A 19,926-nucleotide genomic window follows, 5' to 3' on the forward strand; every position below is an offset into this window, starting at 1 on the left:
TTCAGACTATCCTCGTAGTAATAAAATTTTTTTTTGCTTTCAGAAAAGCTACATATAAGTAGAAAAAATATTATTACATAATTTCAATGTTTGAGAGAAGCTATACATATGTAGCATAAAAGAGAAGCAGAACTACACTTCATTTTGTCTATACCTACCAATATTTCACATATACAATAATAAATTTATTGCAAGAACAAGTGGATTTTTAGCAAGGAATGTTAAAAAAGTGATACAATTATGATGATTATGATCTTGTATATTTGTTTGTTAAGAAGGGAGTACCTTAAAAAATTTAAATAAAAGAAAGAAAATTATGTATAATTTAAAACAGAATTTTTCTGAAATAGCATTTTTTTTTCATTCATTCTTTATTCTTTAAGAATAAAAATATTACAAAATACATTTTACAAACATATTCCATCTGCAAGTTTTCACATTATGGACACGAGTCCATACAATTTCGGTATTATAAATGCATCATGCTGAAACAATGTTTCAAGATGGAATAGCTATCCATTTCTTGAATACCGGTAAAAAAAAGTTCTGAATACACCAGTTAATTTATTTCTTCCCAACTTTCAGCTGCTTTTTAGGAGGATTCCACCTAAGACAGGAAGTGTCAACTGTTAGCCGTGGTTTTTTGTACTGAGAACTACGAAGATGCTCTTCCACCAATTTAGGTGTCACGCATATGACATGTTGGCCTTTCCAATACTTGACCATATTGAGACTTTGAAGAGTAGTGATAATATCATTTTGTGTAATGCTGGTCATCTGACTGCAAGTAAATAAATGAAAACTATTATTAGAGGCGGGAGAGGAGGAAAAAGCTTGCTTCTCTATCTCGCATGCACACAAAAATAACTTTCAATACAGTGAAATCCTAATGCAGTGTTTCTCCATTTTGTGTTACTTAGCATTTACTGGTCAAGACAAACTGTGAACCACATACTTTTTTGTCTAATTTAACGTTTTATCTTTAATAAACGAATGAATTTTTATGCTCCAAATGATTTCTGGAGCTAAAAACGAACCTAAGTTTAATAATGACAAAAGAAATGTTGTCAGTTTCTAATTACATTTACAGATGGAACAGTGTTACATCCTGAATAAAGAACTTTATTAAAGAAAAAATTCATTCAGGATTTAACAAGTCAGAAAAATCAGCTGAGATAAAAAAACTTGTACTGGAGCAAAAGAACTAAATTACTAACTGTAAATGGAAATACCTCCTTTTAGTAGAATTGTAATACCATGTAAAGAACTTCTTGTATAAATGAGTATTATATGAAATCACCATGTATACAATGAATGGGTAAATCAGATGTAAACAATAGTCCAAAGGTCATGGGCGGGCCCGAGGCATTGGCAATCTAGGAAAGCTATGCACATTCGGTTCCTGGAAGACGCTGCTGTGATCTCGTGATGTGCCAAAGTTGCCATGGTCGATGAAAGTAGCTGGTGGGGAAAAGATCACAGAAAAAAAAAAGTAAGAGGGCGCTATCCAAAGGTCATGGGTGGGCGCGAGGCATTGGAAATCTAGGAAAGCTATGCACATTCGGTTCCCGGAAGACGCTGCTATGATCTCGTGATGTGCCGAAGTTGCCGTGGTCGATGAAAGTAGCGGGCGGGGAAAAGATCACAGAAAAAAAAAAGTAAGAGGGTGCTATCGTGGTGCTAAAAGGGGAGAAGTGAATGGAGAATGAAAGGAGTTTGCACCCCTTTCTCGGGGCTTTTTTTGCCCATGTTTCTGGATGATGATTTGACTTCTCTCGTGGACCGGTGGTTCCTGATGGTGTTTCGTGGCGATAGTTCGATATCGGAGGGTGTGCCTTTCCCTTCGATGTCAGAATTTATGCCGGTACGAAAGTGTGAGATGTTGGCATATCTGTCTTCGCTCCTTCGCTGAGAGTACCGATGGAATACTATCGCATACGTACATTATTAACCGGCAGCTAGAATTGAGAATGGCCCGAAACAGATCGAGAATAGATGAGGGAAACTGAGGACCATAAGGACTCACCACGTGGATGCAGGCTTATGGCAGATTCGAAAGGTAATTCAAACAAAGGACAGTTCCGACGGACCTGGAGACCCTACCCCCAAGAAATGGTAATGTACAGATTTTGTTGTATAACTATCCAGTCGGAAAAAGGAAAAGATTGTTGTAGTGTATTAAGATTAATTTATTTTTTGTAGCATCATCTTTTTGTCAAGCATTACTGGCTAAGTTACTATAGCCAAGCATTTCTAGTACAGAGATTTCTGAATTATAATTTCTTCTTGTAGTAAAGTAATTCTAGTTAAGAGAGACAAGTTTGTTTATTTTATTTCACAGTGGTCTGCCAAAATCTAAGGTTTAATTTGAAATTCCATGATTAAAAAGTTATTTACCTGAGCCTTGGCAGAAGGATGTTGTTAACAGAGAAATCTCATTAAAATTTAATTATCATCATCATCAGACTTCCATGGAATCAAAAGAATCATCACAGGAGGTCCCAGGAATAACTTTTTTAATAATAATAATAATAATGTAAAAAAATAAAGGATTCTTGGAGTGTAACCAATATCTGGAAAACAGTGGAAAGGTACACTATACCCAAATGCACATCCATGTAAATATATTCGTTCAACATATACACATAATACAAACTTGTAGGTTTAAAGATGCAGCTTACACTGATCCCCATGGAAATATATACACTGTACATAGATAGAGAGAAGATAAATAACCTGTACTCAATGATGGTGGTAGTAGGGAGACCTGGCACATTTCTTTGCAGTTTACTTGGAAATTGTCCCATACAAAGAATGAGATTTTTGTCATTCTTAAATCACTTTGTTTTTCATTTGTGGGGAATCAGTGAAGAAGTAGAGCAGTGGGTTGTTTCTAAAATTTTGTATAATTTTTTTTTTCTGGTTTGTTATAGATACTTGTTTGTCTTTATCATATGGATGAATTCAACAGTTGCATTCAACTTTTGAATTCATCAACTCTTTTTTTTTTTTTATTTTGTGGTTAGTATGGTAGCGAAATATTAGCGATGTCATCTCAGCATGGTATCACTAACTGTTGACCTGGGATGGTTCAATTTGTCAACAGTTTACTGAACAGAAGTCTGCAACATGGCATCCTATCACAATGTTTCTTTCAAACTCCATCAGTTCCCTTCTTGCAGCCGCTTCACCTAGACATAGTTTCACTGATTGGGAGCATCATATTCCTCCAATTTATATCAGGTACAAAGACATGATTCATTACATGGCATGATGCACCTTGCCCATGGGGGGAGAGAGGGGAAATGTCCGTGTCCAATATCAGATCTAATACCACTTTCCTTTATAATGTGATTCATACAGATGATGAATAACAGTGGAGATAATCTGCAACCTTGTTGCACACCTGATTTAACATCATCATCTTGTACCTCCTTCAATTCTAACTGCTGATTTACAACTAAAATACAGACTAAGTACTGCTTGATATAATGTCCCATTTACACTATATAACTGTAGAGTTTTGAACAGCACTTTTCTTGGCACTTTGTCATATGCCTTTTTCAGATGAAATTTAATACAGATCCTTGTAATATTCTCATGATATTGCAACTATCTGTCTTAAAGTGGAAATCTAACCCTGAAAACTTCTATTTGGCCTGAATCTAGCTTGTTCTTCTTCCTCTTCAAGCTTCCCTTCCACAATTTTTCTTATCTATTTCTCAAGTTAACTTGAACAAATTTTACCAGAAACACTCAGCAGGAAAATTCCTCTGTAATTCTCAGATTCAGTTTTATTTCTCTTTTTATAGACAACTTCCATACATTCCAGTGCTGCTCACTGAACTGTGCAAGCCCAGTTCATTTCCATTAGTGATGCTGTGCACAGCCAAATTCATGTGTTTATTAGTAGAGAAATTATGAGAACTGTGTAGCTGTAATAGCACTTCACAAGGCTGGGATGCAGCCACCTGTTATTTTCAATATGCAAAAAAACATTTGGGATCAGTAGGATGTTTGTGCATTAGACTATTAACCGTTATAATGATAAGATATGATCTGACTGCCAAACAGGTTATCCATGCTGCGTTAAGACACAACAGCTTGTGAGGGCATGCCTCTGCTGTAATCCTGTGAGAATGCAGAAAGTGATGCCATGATAGATGAATGTTTCACAGAGAATGATGTTGCTGTATTAACTGATGACCTCAGGGTGAAAAGCTATTGTTGTTCTACTGGACACTTCTTAACACAACTTATGTGGCAAAGGATGATAAAATCAAAGGCACTTCTCCGACGGTACACGAACAACAGACACAGAGATATCCTCTTCACAGATGAAAAGATTTTCACCATTGAAGGGTCATTTCATTGCCAAAACAATCAGGTATGTGGCCCAGATGGTTGCACAGCATAGTACCGAAGATTCAGAAAGTTCATCAACCTGTGTCAGTGATGGTTGGGTGTGTGGGTGTGTGTGTGTGGGGGGGGGGGGGCATCCAAGTTACATTTCTGCAAGAAAGGGGTCACAACCTCTGCCAAAGTGTACCAAGACACTGTGCTGGCAGTTGTGGTACTGCCCTTCAACAACACCCTTGTTTCACGGTAAGCAGTGGCCTTTACAACAGGACTCAGCCCCTGTACAGAAGGCAAGGACCACGCAACAGTGGTTGGAAGCTAATGTGCCCAACCACATATTACTATCTGATTGGCTGTCTGGGAGTCCCAATCTGGATCCATTGGACTTCAAATTGTAGTTGGAGCTTGAGAGAGAGGCCTGCAAGAAATGACACCCCAGCACTGCTAGCCTGAAAGTGGATTTCGGAGCAAGCAGTGGCAGTGTTTCCATTGGATGTTGTGCATGAGTGAAGGCAAAAGGAGGACATTTCAAACACTGAGTGCTAATATATGCATATCATACATGTAGTTTGTAAGTGCTGAAAGCTGGAAATGATTTAAAGATAGATTAAAGGTTTATGCACTGTTCAAGTAGTAACAGTATTTATGGGCTAGCTATGAGAGCATCACTCCAATCATTTGGAATTCGACCCTCAGACCAGGCCTTTTGAATTAGTAACTGTAAAAGTTTTATAGTTTCATATTTGAGCATTTTTGGTCAAATATCATCTATTCCAGCTGCCTTTCAACTTTTCAGGTTTTTGATGGGTTTTTTCTACTTCAAGTATTACTATACAGTAATCCTAATTGCATTCCTGTTGAGTGTTTTCCACAACCATCATGTCCCTTATGGCAATCTTTCAAAGTAAAAACTCCAGATTTAATTAATTATTCCAGATATCTAGAATATCTTTATATCCAGTTTTCATGTCACCTTCATCATCTCTGATTCCTTTTACAATGCTCTTTCCTCTATTTCTTACCAAAGTCCTTCCATGACATAAATTTTGTGTAATGAGTTTTAGTGCTTTGCTTTCTTGCATTTTTCTCTATTATTTTTTAAGAGCACAAGCTGACTTACTTGTGAAGTACTTTCAATACACTTTCTTCTTTTCTTTGACTGCCTCTTTAACTTCCAGAGTCTACCATGGAGTTCTGATGTTTCTATGCTTGCAGACTTCAGCGCACGCATGCACGCACACACACCTCTGGCTGAATCAATCAATGTTTTCTTTGGGGTTTGGTTCTTGTTTTCAAAGTTTTTTCATTTTTTATTGAATAATGTGTGTGTGTATTTTAGTTTACAGTTCACCTCTGAAAGCTGCTCAACTTAGATTTGTTTCAAAACTTTCTTGCATACTCTTCTTTCAATATGAAATTCAATTTTATCCTGCTCAAAACTAAGTGGTGATCAATTCCAATTTCAAATCCTCCATATATGCTTGTGTCCTGAACCAGTAGGAAAACATCACTATCAGCAATAACATAATCAATGAGATTTTTCTTATTTCTTGCATCTTTTCTCCATGTGAATTTGTATGCATTTTTATGTTGGAGCATGGTGTTAGTATCAACTAGTCCATATCCTGAACAGAAATCCAGCCAAGTATTTACCATTATTATTTGCTTTGCTCTTTTTTCTAAATTTTCCCCAAACATTTCTGTCTGGTAATCATTTCCTACTCTGCTGTTTAGATCTCTAACAAGGACTAACTTTTTTTGTTGTGTCAGCAGCCTTTTCTAATGTCTCAAAAAATTCCTCTACTTCTTCCTTAGTAGAACATTCTGTAGGACCATAGGCACAAATAAGTCTCATTGTCCAATTCCTCATTCTGACATTTCTCCACATCATTCTGCTTGATACTGCCTATCATTCAAGAAAATTATCTTTGTATTTAGTGTTAAATTCAATAGCTACTTCTTCCTTTCCCTGATCACCATTGCCTGAACATAATATTATGTATTTTTTGCTCACAAAGATCTCGCCTGTTTTTGTCTTTTCTGTTTGGGTAACACCTGCCATGTCGATCTAGTGCTTATCCTATTCTTCTGCTAGTTCCATTCCCTTCCCATGACAGAACTTCATGCTGGCTGGAGCGTTAAACATGATTTTGCATTATGGTTTAAGCCAATTTGGTTGGCTAAATCACAAATTGCTATCCCATTCTTGTTCATTCAGTATCCAGGTAGACATCTCACATGATGCACCATGAGAAGGTGAAGACATCAGGTCAGAAGCCCTGGTTGATTCTCTGCATTAACCAAAGGCTATGTGGAGGTCCCCCCCCCCCAATCATCCAGTTTTGATATTAAGCACCCCAAAATTAATTTATAATAATGATTTATGATAGTTTTAATAGATTAACGAAGAGTTTCAACTTAAGTTGGGATGAGTGGCCTTGAAGAGGCACCGGAACTAAGTTGAAGCAGATGTAGTCCTTATGTTTAGAAATCTGCATCTCAACAGATTGTCCCACTGCCCAAAATAAAGTAAGCTGCATAAGCATAATTCAACAGTTGCCTGAAAGCTCATTAACATTCTTAGTCATTCAATTCATCATTCATCAAAATGTATGAAGCAGTTGACATTTAACATATATAGCACAATTATTTGCTTTCCTGATATTTCACTCTAAAAGAAAATATGCAACACAGCAATAGTGAGACTTTTAACAGTTATACAGCTTAATCATAAAATGCAGTACTGATCAGTAAACCACCAGTCCAAACTGTCCTCCTAACATAAGAGTATACAGAATGTATGCCAAAGGTATTTCTTAGAAGATTTTTAAGACAACTTCAGACATGTAATCCTGCAATTGCATGTAATCATTTACATGCAATTGCATGTAAATGATTACATTTACATGCAATTGCATGTAAATGTAATTGGAATTAAATGGAATTAATTCCAATTAAATGGAATTATGGCCAAAGTAACAAAGTCTATGATCTTGTGGGATGAAATATCAGTTTCCAGATTAAAAAAAAAAGAAAATCTGCAAATTCCATATGAGAGTGATGCAACCTTGTGAATCAGCTTTCCACCTAAAAATAAGCAGCCTCTTCTATATCCCAATGTCTATAATGTTCCCAGGCTCATATACCTTATCCTGGTAACACATATAATCTGAAACATTGTTTTTGCAGTGTAAGGAATTTCCCCATTGCACAGGATTCTCTGAAAGAACATAAAGATCTTATTAAGAAGCATATATAAATTTAAGCTTCAGTGTACCTTTACAAAATACTCATAATTAAACTAAATTTCTTCTAATACATTCAAAACCTTAAAATTTATGCCAACTGCCTGTATCTACAATCTTGATTATCTACCTTTTGAATATTTCTAGAAGTAAGTGCTGTTATTCTTCTTAGAAATGCAGTCCTAAAACTCTGTGAGAATACAATAATACAGTCGGAATGTTGTGTTTATGGACTAGTACTGGCTTCATTTATGCAAGGATTGGGACTGTGGAATTATTGGTGCAGCAAACTTAAGCCATGGATCAGAGGCCAGTTCACTATTTTCATCTGCATATATTTTCCATTTTCAATAATTACCCCCCCCCCTGCTTGATACAACTGACTATTTTCTTTTTTTCATTTTACACAAATTATGGACTCCACAACAGTGTTATAAATAATTATTTTAATTTCCCGACATTTCGATTTTCATATTGAGGTCATCATCTGGAGTATACACATATATATACACAGAGATAAGCTAAATTACATTTCACATAGTATGCTGAAGAGACAATGATTAGAAAAAAAAAAAAAAAAAAAGAACTGGCTATCTTCAGTTCCTTTATAAAGATTTCCTTTCATTCTGAATGGAATTCAAACTGAAATCTTTCTGACTGAAGGACAGATACCGCATTGTTTGTGAGACTGAAGATATTGTCATTTAAGCAAGCAAGACACACACACACACACACACACAAGCAATATAATACAAGCAGTAACTTTATTTCTCTTTTTTAAAAATTATTATTTTTACCTTAGGTCCTTAATGGATAATGTACCTCTGAAGTCTCTTAGAATTTCTAGAAGAACCCAAGACCAATAGCTACGATAACTCAATTTGCCCAAGTCAGAAAGTGGCTTTTCTGGTGATCCCACTGAATTTTCCAGTTTTGATAATTCATAACCTGAAAGTAAGGAATGATTCTTTACTTGCTTATAATTATTCTACATAGACAATTACAGTTTCTTTATTTAGTTTGAAATTAGAGCATCACAAAGCCTAATCTGATGTTCATGAAATGAGGAAACATGTAAATTAGTAGCTGGGTGCTGATAGATGAGACTTATTGGGAACTCCAAAAGTTCAGACAGCAGGGTTTTAGTGAACGTGTAACAGGTGCAGCAAATACTGCAGTGATGTACACCTGAAAAAAAAAATTAATAAATAAATAAAAAGCAAAATGGATGTAAATGGTACATGACCTGGACTGCAAAGGAAATTAAGAATAAAAACATAAAACATCTTGATGCTTACAAGTCAAACTCAATGGAGCTGGCAGTTATTCTGATGGTGAGGAATGATATTTTAAGTTTGAGTGAGACAAAGTGGAAAAAATTACAGCCAGTTAAAAAAAAAAAAAATCACACAAAAAGTAACAACAAAACTCTAACCTAAAAAAAACTTAAAATTTAAACAAAAAAAATCACACAAAAGAACATAAACAGATATATACCTCCCCTTCATTAACATTCATGCTTTCCAAACTAATTTTAGCAGAATAGAATAAAGCTTGGTCATCTACTGCCCAAATATCTAAAGTGAGGTCGTCTTGGGAACTTTAATGTTCACAACCCAGAATGTTTTTTTTTCTCCAATTCTGCTAATATTAAAAGCTGGCAAAGATATCTGCTGTCATTATCAATCTTTCATGAATTGTTCACCTGCTTGCAAAGTACCTATATAATCTCCTTCCCAACATCCTCCCATGATCACTTATTAACTAGTTCTTCTAATAAATATGTTGCAAATGTTGGCTTTCCTCTTGCTAACTCAAACCGTAACCTTACCTAAGCCTTGTTTCCTACAGAACACTCTTCACTCAATCATTCTCAGCATTGTGTTCTATGGTACTACGATAGCACCAAACAGGAAGATCTGAGTGATTTCTACTCTGACTTTTCTTAGGCTAACTTCTGCTCCAGACACTTGTCCCGAAATAACAACTGAAATAATTCTTACTAGTATGAAGGTCTTCATCCCCAATTCCAAACAAAAGCCCAGCCCTTGGTTTTTCCAATAAGTTTGCCAAAGCACGGGGGGTGGGAATTCCCTTACCATAAGGCTTGAAACCAGAGCTCCAGCATTACACTCAGCCTACATGAAAGTACACATCTGCAAAAAATAAAATAAAATAAATAGATAATAATAATAATCAGCTACTCCAAATCTGACTCTAAAAAGGGCCAAGCGCAATAAAAATATTCCTTCTGCTCACTCATAAAGGCAACTGGGTGCAACTTCTGACCATTCATGCTTTTGCTGCTCTCTCTCTCTCACACACACAAAGAGAGAGAGAGAGAGATACCACTTTAACATCACCCAAAAACAAAGCTCACCTCCTAGTATCATTCTTCTCTTCATTCCTTCACTGATCAAGGCAAAGTATTTCAATTACCATGAACTACTCACTGCAGGTTTTGTCTAGTGTTTTGAAAGAAACATGCACAGAAGAATTTTGAACTGCTTGGATACCAACTTGGTTGCAATATTTCTCCTCCAATAGTGCTTAAAACTTATGCTCAGAGCTCATATCCATCCCATATCATCTTTAAAATCATTCATACTAATCTGGCAACTACTATCCTTCAGCATGAAAAAAAAAAGACTATATCTAACCTCTCCCCACAAAAGGAGATAAAAGCCAGCCAAACTATCATCCCATTGCACTCAACTACCTCAGTTCTATGGAATACAATGGAGAAATCATCAACAATCAACTTCACTACCTACAATCCTATCCACTAGTTAATTAGTGACCACCAATATGGATTCCATCACACTCAGTCCAGTTAATCAGTCATCATCAATTTCCTGAGATGTACACTCAAGGGGTACAGGCAATTATGACAGTACTAGATGAATAAGTTTATATTATTACTAATCTCCTATCAACAATATTATCATATTTAACATTTCGGTCTTCTAAAGCACTTCTGACTGAGTCAATTTGCCTAGATCTTGGTCTATCACCAGGTCTTTTTCCTGCCATCTTGGCATCAAACACTTGTTTTCTTTACTTTTCCTGTCCAATTTTGTTTAAGTGACCATATCACTTTAGATTAGCCCTACTCAAACATTCTTGAATGCTAATAATGTCAAGTTACTTCCATACATCTCAAATGCTTTATTTCTAACACTGGTTTGAACACTGTCCCGTATACTGCTAGTTTGGTGTTTTGGCTAATTTCTCTCTTATTCCATATAAATTTATTCAGTTGGCTAACCACTGTACCAGCTTTGCTTATTCTGTTGTCTATTTCCAGATTTAACCTTTTATCTTCACTAAAAACTGTGACTAAATAGCTGAAATATTTTACCTGTTCTATAGGATCTCCATTCAAAATGCAGCTTAAATTTTCTATGTTCCTGTCTATTTTCATAGTTTTGGTCTTTTTCATTGCTGATTTTCATGCCAAATTTGTTATAGCTGTTATTCAACTGAGTTAAAGAATCCTAGAGACTTACACTGGATGTGTTTAAAAGTACAATATTATGTACATAGAGCAAAGAGCTAAGTTTGATATCTTAGATTCCAATATCAGGTTTAATGCCGCTTTCTGTCATAATGTGATTCATACAGACTGATAAATAAAGTAGCTAATGAAAAATGCAAGAAGGTAATGTCTATCTTGGATTTTGTTGATGATGAATGAGTCTGTTCCAGAACTTAATTTTTCATTGTTCTTAATGGTTCCTCTGACAAAAACAGATGGGGATTTTGTTTTATCTGGCAATGCCTCGATATTATGACATTTCATCGTGTTGCAACATCACTATCTTTTGGTTTAAGACAGTATATAAGACAATCTGATACAGACAATCTGAATGAGGATGAGCTGGCAATTCCAAATTGCCAGTTCATCCTCATTCACTAAGTATCCCAGTGGATACCTATGTTTAGGATGCATTATAAAAAGGTGAGGAATGTGCATTATGTTAGAAACTCCAATAAGCCTCCTTTCCATACCTTAAAAAGTTACCTTTCCAACTTTAACCATAAAGTGACCCAACTGACTCACTAGTTATAAATGCACACTCATATTTTACACTTCATAATAATGAATATGCACATTGCATTGAAATGTACATGCATTCCACATAGAAGAACCCTGTACACATAAAATTCTGCAGAGTAAATTTTTATATGCTTTATAGCAGATACTGAAAAGTAACTTATTCCAAAGTAGCTGTAATTTGTAAAGTAGTAGTAACATGAAATTCTAAATGTGTAAAAATCAGGCATGAGAAACAGCAGGATATTTTTTCTGGAAATATTTAAAACAGAAAAATATTGAAGTTTAATTTTTCATTTAAAGAATGAAAGATCTGTTGAATTATCATTTGCTGGCTCAGTTGGCCAAGTGGTTAGCATACTTGCTCTCCAACCTAAACAGGCTGTAGGTCTGAATTCCACAAAGGACATGAGCATTTATGATTGTCATAGTTAGTTAGTAGATTAGTTTCATCAACTGGTTTGAGACCTCTTCTCACTTATTGAAGGCCTGAAGTAGGTTAAAAAGTTCCACGTTTGGTCTCTAGAGTATGATATTCAGATCAGGTAAAGATGAAATTAAAAAAAAAAAATACAAAAAAATTAATAAAAATAAGGAAAACAAGTCTTTAGTCCACCCATGATTATGTATAACATATTTTTATTACATTTCTGTTGAATATTCTTAATATAATTTGACTGGATTTTTCTTTTTTTAGGTATGTTTTGCAAAATGAGAGAGCACTTACTAGATTTATTTTTCCATCTGCAAATCAAAGTTTTTCCTAGCCTCTGGCTAGATGACTTTTACTGAACTTTTGTATTGGCATCCATACAAAAATCTGTTGAATTATCATTTGCTGGCTCAGTTGGCCAAGTGGTTAGCATACTTGCTCTCCAACCTAAACAGGCTGTAGGTCTGAATTCCACAAAGGGCATGAGCATTTATGATTGTCATAGTTAGTTAGTAGATTAGTTTCATCAACTGGTTTGAGACCTCTTCTCACTTATTGAAGGCCTGAAGTAGGTTAAAAAGTTCCACGTTTGGTCTCTAGAGTATGATATTCAGATCAGGTAAAGATGAAATTAAAAAAAAAAAAAAATACAAAAAAATTAATAAAAATAAGGAAAACAAAGTGATTCTGGTAGATAGACTTATACGCTGGTTATTAATAACTATTATAAGTAGTATACACCCTCTGTCCAAAGAGAAACCAAACTTTTGATAGAAAATAAAACACAGGCCAATTATAATTATTCAAATCATTTATTTCAATCAATATATGCTCCCTCAGTTCGATACAGCATTTGGCACAGTCAATTAATTCGTTAAATGAGTTTTTTTATTATGATAAAGAGCCAAAGAGTTTCGTATCCAGCTTTAAAATAATGAGAGATTTATTATCCCCTTAACTTAATCGAGTTTTTAAACTAGCTTAACTTGAGTACGGGATAAGCATACACCATGTGTTTTTCGAAGCATTTGATGCGTTTCAGTAAAACTTTTTCCAACACAAAAGTCAATTGCAGCTCTTTGTTTGAAACTCATTTTCCGATGAGTTTTTCGTTCATCAAAACACACTGTCACCCTTGGCACTATAACTCGGCTTCTAATGAAACAAATGTCATAAACAGTTGACACAACTCTAGTGAAGGTTGCTGCTTTCGACAACAAAAAGATACAACAGGTGGTGCCACTAGTTTCTTCTATTTTCGAAACATTCGGTTTCTTTTTGGACAGGGAGTGTACTATAATGTATACTATATTGTAGCCACTGGCTAAAAAAGTGTTGAGGATATGGTCAAGTTCAGTAGTTAGGGCACTATTATCAGAACAGATTCATTTTACCTGTTATATAAGAGTTTTTATAATCCCATATTATTGCAATGGAGCATGGTGAGTGCTGGTGAACCTAAATAATCAACACCCCAGGATCCAGTTTACCAGTTCTTCATAAGTCCCTTGGTTGATAACTGATGGCCAAACAGGCAGGAGAGCCAATATCAGAATTTCTGAACACAAGGACTACATCCAGTTCCACCAATACAGACACTTAGGACTTGTTGACCATACTTTGGACAACAACAGTCTGCCATGCCTAAACACTCCGATTACATGCCAGCCTGATGGATCCATGGCATTCTCTGATTACGGAAAACCTACATATACAGGCAGATACATTCCCTAGTAGTCACCCCACTCCCTCCTTCTCAACAATATAGGATTATAAAAACCCTATATAATAGGGTAAAATTAATCAGTTCTGTTTAACAGTACCCTAACTACTGAACTTGACCATATCCTCAACACTTTTTAGTCAATAGCTACAATCCCTGAAAAAATCCAAAAAATGTTAAAAGTCTGCAACCGCAACCTCCCTCTCCTTTAGAGCAGAGATTACTCAAGATCTATCATCATTCCATATATCTGGGGCACATCCAAAAAACTGACAAAAATCCTAATTAAATACAACCTTACTACCACTTACAGACCACATTAAAAATTGGCATCTCTTATCCATTCCACCAAAGACCAGCTACTTTGCCTAGACCTACCAGTTCTCTTGCAGTTGCAAACTGTCCTACTATGGCCAAACAGGCAGGAGAGCCAATATCAGAATTTCTGAACACAAGGACTACATCCAGTTCTAACAATACAGACACTTAGGACTTGCTGACCATGCTTTGAACACCCACCACAGGATATGCTGCTCTATTACACCACAGCAAATATAAATGTGAAAGGCTATTCCTCGAATTTGCTTCAGCCCTGAAAAACTTTCCAAACCTCAACAAATTGAGGTGGAAAAGCCATCAAAAACTGAAATGTAGAAAGGAGCTGGAATAGATGACATATGACTAGAAATGTCAAAATATGGAGACAAAAAGTTTATAGTGATACTGCATAATTCAAATGACCTGGTTGGGTCTAATTCTAGATGAGTTGAACTTTTAATAATATCCATCTATAAAAACAGAAATAAACAATGAAAATCAAAGAAGAATTTCCTAATAATTATTCCAATTGTGATTTATGCATGTATACTTGAGAAGAGACTAAGAAAAATTGTGGAAGAGAAATTTTGAAAGAAGAAACTGAGTTCAGGCTTTTTAAAGGGGGAATATCAGGATCAGATTTTTGCTACAAAGCAAATAGTTAAGAAATCATATAATACTGATAACAGTACAATTATATGATAAATAGGAGATTATAATACAGAGCAATACACAGTCTATGAGGATGGTCTGAAAAGTTCCCAGCCTAACAATGAAAAAACGATTTATAATTTCAAAATTATTTTTATTTTTCAACATAATCTCCCTTAAGACAAATACATTTATTAATCTTAAATGATGCTCCAGCGCCATTATCCTGTCCCTGTAGTGGTTCTTAGTAAGATCTGCAAAATAGCCCCCCCCCCCCCCTCTACAGCTGCAATCACCTCTTGATTTGAAGAAAAATGCTTTGTATTCTTTGGTGCTGAACAAACGGCTTCTGTCCGCTATTTCAACGGCTGTTTGGATTCTGATGTGTAATGGTAAATCCAAGTCTAATTGATAGTAATAAATTGGCATACAAAATCAGTTTTATTCTTGTTGAAATGCTCCAAGCACAGTTCAGAATTTTCATGCAAGTGTGTTTCTGATCTTCTGTGAGCAAGCACGGCACCCATCTTGCGTAAAAGTTTTTCATTTGCAATTCTTCATACAAAATATATCCTTCGTTCTTTTGAAATGCCTAGTCTTAGCAATTTCACAAACTTCAACTCACCGGTCATCCAATACCATATTGAGCACTTGTTCAATGATTTTTGGTGTTGTTACTTTTTTGGATGTCCTTCAAATGGATCATCTTCAAGGCTGGTACGGCCATGTTTAAACTCGGCAGCTGATTTCTTAATTGTCAAAAAAGAAAGAGATGAGTGCCCATAAACTTTTATGAACTTAGAATGAATTTCTTTTGGCATTAAACCTTCTTTTACAAAGAATTTTATAACTGCACGATACTCAATTTTATCCATTTCAAGGGATACAGACAACACTTTTGCTTCAGACAGCTGTATAAAACAAACTACTTGATACAATGACTTGCAATTTCACATGGATGCTTACGACAGATGTACCAACTTTATCATCATCATCATCAAATTTCTGACATTTATCTGAAGGGGTATAGGATACAATAGTACTACATGAAAAATTTACATCATCACTAGCTTCCTATCTACAATTTTCCTCCAAATCAATCTGTTATCTGTCAGATCTTATATTTCTATCTTCTAAGGCACTTTTTACCATATCAATCCACCTATATCTTAGTCTTCTTCTGGGTCTCTTTCCTACCAACTTCGCAGAGAACACTTGTTTTGTTAATCTTTCCTTTCCCATTCTGTTTAAGTGACCATACCAAATGAGGTTAGCTCTGCTAACACATTCCTGGATGCTAACAATGTCTTTCCTAATATCCTCATTTTTAATATGATATTGACATTGATGCCATCTGTTCACGCCCCTAATCTTTCTCAGGACTCTCATATCTGCAGTCTGTAGTCTTTGGTCAAGTGTTTTATTTCTTACTCAGCTATCAGATCCGTAAGTTAAAATTGGTTTGAACACTCTCTTCATCATCATCATCCTGCCATGTACCCTCAAGGGGTGAACAGGATGTGACAGTACTACATGAAAAAATTACATAATTACTAACTTCCTATCTACAATTTTCCTCCAAATTAGTCTGTCACTAATCAAGACTCCAACATTATCAGATCTTATATTTCTATCGTCTAAGGCACTTTGTACCATATCAATCCACCTATATCTTGGTCTTCCTCTGGGTCATTTTCCTGCCAACCTGGCAGAGAACACTTGTTTTGCTAATCTTTCCTCTCCCATTCTATTTAAGTGACCATACCACCTGAGATTAGCTCTGCTAACGCATTCCTGAATGCTGACAATGTCAAGTTCTTTCCAAATATCCTCATTTTTAATATGATATTGCCATTGATGCCATCTGTTCACGCCTCTAATCTTTCTCAGGACTCTCATATCTGCGGTCTCTAGTCTTTGGTCAAGTGTTTTACTTCTGACCCAGCTTTCAGATCCATAAGTTAAAACTGGTTTGAACACTGTCTTGTATACAGCTAATTTAGTGTTCTGACTAATTTCTCTCTTATTCCATATGAATTTATTCAATTGACTTATAGTAGCTTCTCTCTTGGCACCTTGTCATATGCAATTTCCAAATCGACAGATCTCTGTTATATTCCCGTGCTTCCTCGACTATTTGTCGTAAAGTGAAGATCTGATCCTGACAGCCTCTATTTGGCCTGAATCCAGCTTGTTCTTCACCAAGCTTTTCTTCCACAATTCTTCTCAACCGTTTCTCAAGTATACTTGCATAGATCTTGCCAGGAACACTCAGTAGGGAAATACCTCTGTAATTCTCACATTCAGTTTTATTTCCCTTTTTATATATGGGTACTATGAGAGCTCTACTCCAATCATCGGGAATTCGTCCCTCTGTCCAGGCTTTCTGAACTATGCTGTGCAGTGACTGTAAGACTTTTATACCACCATACTTCAGCATTTCTGGTCGAAAATCATCTACTCCTGCTGCCTTTCCACATTTGAAGCCTTTGATGGCTTTTTCTACTTCAAGTATGGATATGTATTCCTGACTGCATGTCTGTTCAGTGTTTTTTACCAGTGTGCTGTCATCACTGCTTGTTTCATTTAGCAGTTTTTCAAAGTAATTACTCCATACTTCGAGGATATCTTTTTCTCCTGTTTTCATGTCACCTTTATCATCTCTAACTCCTTTTACAGCACTCATTCCTAAGCTTCTTCCAGAACCTCCAGAATATTTTGCCACCTTCTTGATATTTATTTTCTATATTCTTGCCAAAGTCCTCCCACGACTTTTGTTTAGCTAGTTTTACACACTGTTTAGCTTTATTACAATTGTCTCTGTATTCTGTAAGAGTAAAAGCTGACTTATTTGCCAGGAACTTTTGATATGCTTTCTTCTTTTCCTTCACTGCCTCTTTTACTTCTTGTGTCCACCAGGGAGTTCTGACTTTATTATCCTTGCACACAACCTCACCACATGCCTCTCTGGCAGAATCAATCAATGTTTTCTTCAGAGTTTGCCACTGAATCTCCAAGGTTTGATTCCTGTTCTCAAACTCTTTCATTTTCTTTTCAATAATCTTTCTGTATTTTAGTCTACAGTTCACATCTAAGAGCTGCTCAACTTTTATTCGCTTTAAAACTTTCTTACATGTTATTCTTTTCAATATGAAATTCAATTTTATCCTGCTCAAGATTAAATAGTGATCACTTCCAATTTCAAATCCTCTGTACACTCTGGTGTCCTGCACAAGGGAGAAAACATCACTATCAACAATAACATAGTCAATGAGACTTTTCTTATTCCTAGCCTCTTCTCTCCATGTGGATTTGTGCACATTTTTATGTTGGAAAATGTGTTAGTAATAACCAGTCCATGTTCTGAGCAGAAATCCAACAGATATTTGCCATTATTATTAGCTTTGCTCTTTTCTCCAAATTTTCACAAAATATTTTTGCATATCTCACAATCATTTCCCACTCTGCTATTTAGATCCCCAACAAGGACCAACTTTTCATTTTTTATTGTGTCAGTTGCTTTTTCTAAAGCATCAAAAAATTCCTCCACTTCTACCTTAGTAGAACCTTCTCTGGGACCATCGTTACAAATAAGTCTCATTTGTCCAGTTCCCCATTCTCATATTTGCCCACATTACTCTACTTGAGACTGACTGCCATTCAAGAACATTAGCCTCATATTTTGTGTTGAATACTATGGCTACTCCTTCTTTTCCTTGATTGTCATTGCCTGAATATAACATTTTGTATTTATTGCTCAGAAAGATCTCACCAGTTTTGCTCTTTTCTGTTTCAGTCACCCCTATTATGTCGATCTGGTACTTATCTAATTCCTCAGCTAGCTCCATTTCTTTGCCATTCAGGCTTCTTACGTTGATAGTACTGATCTTTAACTCTGGTGAAGTTGAGTTGGGGTTTGTTTTCAGATTTGTTCCAGTAGCTGACTTTTCGCTGTTCACCCTGGTTCCCTGGCGAAAACAACGGGGCCTTGTTTAACCGGGTGAGGCCCCAGCCGGCATGAAATTTTGTCATGTTGTACCACAGCTAATTTAGTGTTTTGACTAATTTCTCTCTTATTCCATATGAATTTATTCAGTTGGTTTCCTACCATACCAGCTTTGTTGATTCTGTTGTCTATTTCCATATTTAATTTACCATCTTCACTAAAAATCATGCCTAATCAGCTGAAATTTTTTACTTGTTCTATAGCTTTCTTCATTCACAATGCAGTTGATATTTTCAATGCTTCTGCCTATTTTCATTGTCTTTGTCTTGTTATTGCTGACCCTCATACCAGATCTATTACAACAGTTATGTACTATATTCCCATGATTTCTCAACTATCTGTCGTAAAATGAAAATCTGATCCTGACAGCCTCTATTTGGTCTGAATCCAGCTTGTTCTTCACCAAGCTTCTCTTCCACAATCCTTCTCAACCGTTTCTCAAGTATACTTGCATATATCTTACCAGGAACACTCAGTAATGAAATACCTCTGTAATTCTCACATTCAGTGTTATTTCCCTTTTTATATATGGGTACTATGAGAGCTCTACTCCAATCATCTGGAATTTGTCCCTCTGTCCTTCTGAACTATGCAGTGCAGCCACTGTAAGACTTTTATTCCTCCATATTTGGGCATTTCTGGTCAAATATCATCTACTCCTGCTGCATTTCCTTCATAGCTAATAGTGACCATTCTGTCCAAAAGTGACCATATATCTTGGTCTAAAGTACTTTTGGACAGAATGGTCACTATTAGCTATGATAAAGCCTTTACAACAAGCCAACGAAAACAAATCAAAAAATTTAACAATCTTCATACAAAACGTTTTAAGTCAAAACCTTCTCTACCAGACAGCAAAATTATTTTTAATTTATCGGATCACGTATTAACAAACCCAGAGATCAATATACTTAAAAAAGGTTTCAATTTTGCGATAACACCTCATAATGTCCCTAAAGTGGATATCATTCGTAATATAGAAAAAGGCAGTCTCGTCATCACTGGAACCCATAGCTAATGATATTAGATTAAAAAGTAGTATCATCCTGTCATCTTCCAGAATTTCCTAACAAAAACATCACTACTCTGGAAAAAAGAACATTGTATAGTTTGAAGAAAAAGAAAGACATTATC

The 19,926-nt window shown here is 35.7% G+C and overlaps 1 protein-coding gene across 1 annotated transcript in view; it reads right to left on the minus strand.

The window, feature by feature from the left end:
* Positions 1 to 359: 359 nt before the first annotated feature.
* The window catches only part of mof (males absent on the first), a 154,020-nt gene continuing 134,453 nt past the window's right edge, over positions 360 to 19,926 (minus strand). The window contains exons 8-9 of the mRNA XM_090399455.1: positions 8,402 to 8,552; positions 360 to 781 (exon numbers count right to left, since the gene is read on the minus strand). Of these exons, the coding sequence (XP_090255581.1) occupies positions 565 to 781; positions 8,402 to 8,552 (368 nt within the window). The 3' untranslated portion in view covers positions 360 to 564. The remainder of the gene's footprint in view (positions 782 to 8,401; positions 8,553 to 19,926) is intronic.

This window comes from Typopeltis vanoorti, chromosome 1 (genome assembly GCF_054136105.1).
Source record: "Typopeltis vanoorti isolate ZY-2024b chromosome 1, IOZ_Tvanoo_1.0, whole genome shotgun sequence".
NCBI lineage: Eukaryota > Metazoa > Arthropoda > Arachnida > Uropygi > Thelyphonidae > Typopeltis > Typopeltis vanoorti.